This window comes from Microtus ochrogaster (genome assembly GCF_000317375.1).
Source record: "Microtus ochrogaster isolate Prairie Vole_2 chromosome 14 unlocalized genomic scaffold, MicOch1.0 chr14_random_2, whole genome shotgun sequence".
Taxonomy (NCBI): Eukaryota; Metazoa; Chordata; class Mammalia; order Rodentia; family Cricetidae; genus Microtus; species Microtus ochrogaster.
This window is the reverse complement of record NW_004949097.1, coordinates 12554950-12561474: the sequence shown is the minus strand read 5'-3', so window position 1 is coordinate 12561474 and position 6525 is coordinate 12554950. Positions and strand designations below refer to the sequence as shown.

The following is a 6525-nucleotide window of genomic DNA, read 5'->3' as shown; positions in this document are numbered from 1 at the left end:
CCCGAGTGTGATCCCCAGCCCGAGTGTGATCCCCAGCCCGAGTGTGATCCCCAGCCCGAGTGTGATTCCCAGCCCGAGTGTGATCCCCAGCCCGAGTGTGATTCCCCACCCGAGTGTGATCCCCAGGACTCACAAGGCAGAAGGAAAGAACTAACTCTTGGTCCTCTGAGCCACATACATGACTGTGAGCCCTAAATGCCTGACTGTAGGTGTGGCGGGAGTAGCTGAATGAATATGTTACTCTAAAACCTCCTTCCCTCCCTTCCTCTCTCTCTCCCCCTCCCCCTTTCCCTCTCCCCCCCCCACACCACCACCACCAACAACAACAACACACCACCACCAACAACAACAACAAGCCATGCCAAGGACCAGAAGGGTCAAGATGAAATAACAGGACAAACACCTCTCCCCACTGCACTCCGTGGGTTGAGAGCCCAGGCAGAGTCTTCTCAGGACTTACCTGGGAGGGGTTGGGTTGTAAGCAAGAGGCTCCTGCAGTGGTGACAGGTGATGGTAGGTGGGGACACAACCCCCATGGTCTGTGGTGCAAAGGTTGGTGTGTCCCCATTCTGACATGGGTGATTGACATGCCGGAGATGGGGGACACGTTACAATTTCCGGAGTAAAGGAACACTGAAAACTACGTGCTAAGTTATGCACACCAACTCTGTGGAATTCACCAGCCAGAGTTTTCGAGACTGATGGGTGTCTACCACAATGGAGGGGAAACACACACAGAGGACACACCCAGGCTGCCCAGAAAATGGTGAAAGTGGCACCAGCTATTGCCTTCCGGGAAAGACACTTCACAGTGATAGCAGTGATAGCGCTGCTTCCAAAGGGAACAGACAGTATAACCCCAGGCCATGACCTTCTGCTCCCCATAGGAGCTGGGGGCCACAGAACTGGTAGAGGATGTGGGCAGGAACCCAGCATGGTGCCAGGAACTGAAACCTTCAGTCTAACAACCTCCTACTGAGGAGCAGTGTGTGCTTCTCCTATCCCCCCCCCCCAACACACACACTTAGATCTTCTCTTGCTGCCACAAGACTCCAGAATCACCAGACACCATGGGCTGCTTCGCCCATGGGAGCCTGCAGGAAGCATTGCTTAGGTCTTTCCCAGTCCATGGGGACCAATCCTGGCTCTTCCTGGCCCTGGCCAGAGAGGGATCTTTTATTGTATATGCTGAGACACACTGTGCTTTGGGTTTTATTAGAGACAGTCCTGCTTTGCAGCCCAGGCTGGTCTGAAATTCATTGTGTAGCCCGTACTGGCCTTGAACACCAAGACCAGCTCCTGCCTCAGCTTCCAGAATGATAGGATTACAGATGTGCACCGCCCTGCCCAAGTGAGACACTGATTTACATTTCAATAATAATAAATAACCAGGAATATTCTGTGTAGTGCCTCCGGCTGCCACCCACACTCACCGCCCGGTTCCCACATTTATTTTCTTTCAGGAGAAGAATTTGGACTGGTTTCCCCGGATGCGAGCCATGTCCCTTGTCAGCAATGAAGGTGACAGTGAGCAGAATGAGATGCGGAACCTGCAGGAGAAGCTAGAGAGCACCATGAGTCTGGTGAAGCAGCTCTCTGGGCAGCTGGCAGAGCTGAAGGAGCAGGTCAGTGAGCAGAGCCGCCTACCACTATCCCCAGCTGTGCTACTGGTGATAACTCTTACTGCCTGCTTAGCTTTGCGCTTCCAAACTCACTGGAAAGGCAGGGATTCACTAATAGCCGCCACGCTAAGGTCCTGATCAACCCTTTTATCGTATGACATCCTTAGCGCTCACAAAACAGAATATCACCAGGCCGCTCTGGAGCTGTTAAATGATTCCAGCCACGGTGATAAGAATGTAGCAGATGTGTCTCTAACAACCCTGCTTCCTGTTTCCTAACCATGGAGAGAGGAGTTGGTCTTTCTCACCTCTATTTCTGGTTATTTACTTTTTAAAATAAGAGCTTTTGTGGTGAATATGTTCTGTGGGGAAGCAGACAGCGGGTTCTTGGAGGAAGAATCTGGAAAAGCAGCTGAAGGCGCTCGCTCTCTCTCTTTCTCTCCCCAGATGACAGAACAAAGGAAGAACAAGCAGAGGCTGGGCTTCCTTGGATCAAACACACCCCATGTGAACCATCACATGCCACCGCACTGACACCACGGGGGCATGCCGTGACCAGCCTTTCATCAGATGCCCGCCTCATCGCTGAAGGAAGGATGGAGATGCAGGGAGCAAACAGTGGCTATTGTTGAAAAGCTAAAAAACAGCCAAGTGCCAAGATGCCGAGCCATTTAGCTCCCAGAACAATCCGTAACTGTGTTTTCACGCTTGAGAAGACTCAAGCTAAAAAGCAGCGCAGGGAACAGACTCTCGGTGCAGCAGGAAGCCAGGCCAGGGGGTAGGGGGCAGACCTCCCCCTGCTCAATCGATAGGCCTTAAACTTGTCTCACATGCTGACTGCAGCCTGTCACGGCTGGCTGGAATTTATTTCTTCGAATTGCAGCAAACAGGTCAGAGGCAGGAAGCCACACTTTGGTGGCTGGGAGTCTGACTCAAAAAAAAAAAAATTTTTAAAAGATTAAAAACGCAACCCTGAGAGTTAAAAAGGAAATCTCATGAAGCTTCCGAACCTTCCGTGTTCCTACTGGACAGCTTCTTCTAGGCCATGAAACGTGATGGGCTCAGAGCTCTACACACCTGGTGCTTTGGGGTTCACACACCACACGCTGAACAGATAACTGGAGGAGGGGTCACGGTCCCCAGGACTCTGTGCAGGGCTGCACAAACGGAAAGCCACAGAGCTGACTGAGAATGTGCTTAAGGTCACATGCATGCTAAGACCATGGAAGAAGAGAAGCTTGGCCAGGAACTAGTGTTGGGTGCAGATGCTATTTAAGTGTACTGGTATTAATAAAGCAACACTCGAAGGTGACAGAAAGCATTGAGAAACTTGCTGTGGTGCGTTTGCCTTTCAGAAGCATGGTGTGAAAGCAAGCTGGTTTGTATTTGTGGTGCTTGAGGAGCTGAGTATTTGCTCTCCCTGCGCCTGCGGGAGGGAAACCTAAGAAATGCGCCAGCCATACAAGGACGTGCAGATTCCGATGGCACGTGTAGGACTGTTACAGTAATGGTATTTCAACACAGAGCAGATCATAATTCCTTCTCCCGAACTGTTTTCGTGTTGAATCTTGAAACCAGAACTTATCGAGGCGGAAAATAACCTGGGTGGGTGGACTATTTGGGGAGGCAATTTGAGGCGGGAGAGCCAGACAGAGATGAGCAAAGATGGAACCTGCTCTGTGGCGAGGCCCCACCAGCCACGGCACTGCACTCTGAGCCAGGCTCTTCCGGTGGACCCTCAGGCCTCCAGATCTTTCAGCCACCAAGGGCCACATGGCATTTCTCACAACGATTAAAGCTTTCAGGTGTTTCAAGACAGTTTCAGCTGCTGACTCCTAAAAAAAATTCCAAATCCCTGGTCTATATATACAGCCACGCTGTCCAGGCAGGAAGCCCGCGTGGACCTACCTTCTGCTTCTTAGGTGGAGCCTTGGGACCCAGTACAATGCACTAACTCTCCTGGTACTCAACCCACAGACACTAAAACCACCCTAAATTAAGACGTGCTCTTGGACAGGGTAGTGATTCTCTCAGCCTGAAGTTGGAGGATGCTGATGCCCGGGATGGAAGACGTTCTGGGCTCATACAGTGCCACGCCGGCCTTTGACTCCTGTCTGAGATCTGGCGAAATCACCTTTAATTCTTTGGTGTCACCAGAATTAAACTAAGGCAGCCATTTTTAAAATCCAAGGCCATCAGTGCCTCAACAGTGGTTGATAAGAGTAGAGTAAGCCAGGCAAGTGGGCAGGCTGCGGAAGGGAAGGTGTGAGCTGCGGTGCCGTGAGACCTGATGTCCTAGGCAGTGCCACCGCTCACTGTCTGACACTGTATTTTCTCCAGGGGGAAACATCTGAAAGAGAAGCCGCCTACTGAGGCTCTCGCTGTGTTTAGTGTGTCTGTTATTTTTTCAGCTGCATTTTCTTTCTTCTCTTTCTAGAAGCTTAAAGATTATGAAACAAAATTTTAAAAAGCAAATGAAACAAAAGGCACTTTCTAGGTCCCTGAATTCATCAAGATATTAAAAAAGGCAACTTGATGTCTGGTAAGAGTTTCCATTTGTCATGTGTGTTTTCTAACACAACTGGATTGTTTGAAGTCAGTGTGCTTGATGTTCTCATATGTATATAGCAATATTAAAACCACAGTCACCTCTGACTTCTGTGCTAGGGAGGGTTTTTTAATATTTAGGTTATTAAAATCCATATTGGTTAAAAGTTGCAGTTCCCACTGAATAATATTTTTAATTTACAGAAGGGTTTGCTCCCCTGTGTGTTCCATTCTGAGGCAAGAGTTTAATGAGAGATGTCTTCTAAATTAAAACAATCGTTGGGGATCAGAGTTCTGTACTGTCTGGGGAGAAAATATTGACCAGTTATATGCATGCAAAGATAGAATTTTCTACCCTTTTAGAAAAGGTAGAAAGTTAAGTTACCAAAGGGCTTATTTTCCTGAATCCGCCATTTTCTCTTCCCTGTGGATGAAGTTTGCGGTATTTGATAGACTGTTGATAGTTCCAGGAAGCCGATGCATCTGAATCAGAGCTGACCCTGTGATGATCCAGCTCAGGGTTTTGACTGCCAATCAGCGACAGACTGCAGTGTGGTGTGACTCCATCTCGGGACTGAGTGTGAGTAAGGAGGCCTGGGAGCTGGTGATGGAGACAAAGACGGGACTTCACTTCCCAAGATGCCACCTTCCCGGAAAGAAGGAGCCAAAGCTCACCTTCAGGGATTGAGGAGATTCAGAAACCAAGGCACAGGAGAGGTGATTAGTGACTCACTCGGGAGAGATGACGTCATGACTCAGAACCCTTAACCCATGCGCTGTATGGAAGAGCAACCAGAGGAGGACATACGCCTGGCAGCTGTTTCAAAGTTTTGTTGCAATGTCCTGGCCTGGAGATCCCTTCTAAGCTACTGTGAGATGCAATATCGTGAGGCCTGGAGGAAACGGGCTTCTTAAACCCAGACACAGCAGCTGTGTGAGCCAGGTGAAGAGCTAGCTAAGCTGTCTTCGTCCCTGAGGCTCCTGCCCTGAGCAGGGGTGGGGAGGCTCGTAAGCCATGATAAGCTCTCAAATATTTTCAAAATTTGATAGCCAATTCCGGATTTCAAAAACCGCCGGAGGCTACCCAAGGCCCTCTACCCACTCCTGTGAGATAAGGGTTAATGAGACTCCCGTGTAGAAGATGACACGGTGTGAAAATCAACAGAACTGAGCATGCGTGAAAACTGAGAACTCTGCAGATAGCTCGAGGTGCTCCGCCATGGGAGTGTCCCCAGGCTTGAGAAGTTTATGAAGTCATTGTGCCAGGACTCAGGTCACCAAATGGATTAATTCTCTTACCTCTAGCAAGAAAGAATGTCTATGTTGTCCTTTAAAAGGGTGAATTTTAACATACCATCAGGGCTGGATAACTTATTAGTAAATATTAATAAAATAAATTTTCATCTTGTGTGTGCCTTTATCACTTCTTGTCGTGTTTCTGAAAAGTCTCTCTATTGGTATGGAAAGGCATATATATTGCTATTTTACATAATAAGAGTGAGGGACAAAAGTATGATTCAGAGTACGGACCCAAGTGACCCAGTGAGCCCAGAGAACAGACCCAGGTAACCCAGCAAGCCCAGAGAACAGACTCTGGTGACCCAGCAAGCCCAGAGAACAGACCCAGGTGACCCAGCAAGCCCAGAGAACAGACCCAGGTGACCCAGCAAGCCCAGAGTCTGAATCCAGGTGACCCAGAGAGCCCAGAGTCTGAATCCAGGTGACCCAGCGAGCCCAGAGTACAGACCCAGGTGACCCAGTGAGCCCAGAGAACAGACCCAGGTGACCCAGTGATCCCAGAGAACAAACCCAGTGTCCCAGCGAGCCCAGAGTATAGACCCAGGTGACCCAGTGAGCCCAGAGAACAGACCCAGGTGACCCAGTGATCCCAGAGAACAAACCCAGTGTCCCAGCGAGCCCAGAGAACAGACCCAGTGTCCCAGCGAACCCAGAGTCTGGACCCAGGTGACCCAGTGAGCCCAGAATTCGTTGGGAACTGGCCAAATCTTCAGTTTTCTCACAGGTACTAGTGTATCTACACTTTAGAGTCCCAGAACCACTCTGTGGACCCAGATCCCTTGGTCAACTTGGAATCCCTGGTGTTTTTTTTTTTTTTTTTTTTTTTTTTTTTTTTTTTTTTTTTTTTTGGTTTTTCGAGACAGGGTTTCTCTGTGGCTTTGGAGCCTGTCCTGGAACTAGCTCTGTAGACCAGACTGGTCTCGAACTCACAGAGATCCGCCTGCCTCTGCCTCCTGCGTGCTGGGATTAAAGGTGTGCTCGCCCGGCTTGGAATCCCTGGTTCTTGATAGCAGCTGTCCCCAAGGACAGGTCTAATGGTTCTCAACCTGTGGGTCAC

The 6525-nt window shown here is 49.5% G+C and overlaps 1 protein-coding gene across 2 annotated transcripts in view; it reads left to right on the top strand.

The window, feature by feature from the left end:
* The window catches only part of Itpr2 (inositol 1,4,5-trisphosphate receptor type 2), a 408993-nt gene extending 403431 nt beyond the window's left edge, over positions 1–5562 (top strand). For both annotated transcript variants that reach the window (XM_005364599.3, XM_026787888.1), the window contains 2 exons: positions 1464–1625; positions 2070–5562. In XM_005364599.3, coding sequence (XP_005364656.1) covers positions 1464–1625; positions 2070–2156 — 249 coding nt within the window. In that variant the 3' untranslated portion in view covers positions 2157–5562. The remainder of the gene's footprint in view (positions 1–1463; positions 1626–2069) is intronic.
* The last annotated feature ends 963 nt before the right edge of the window (positions 5563–6525 follow it).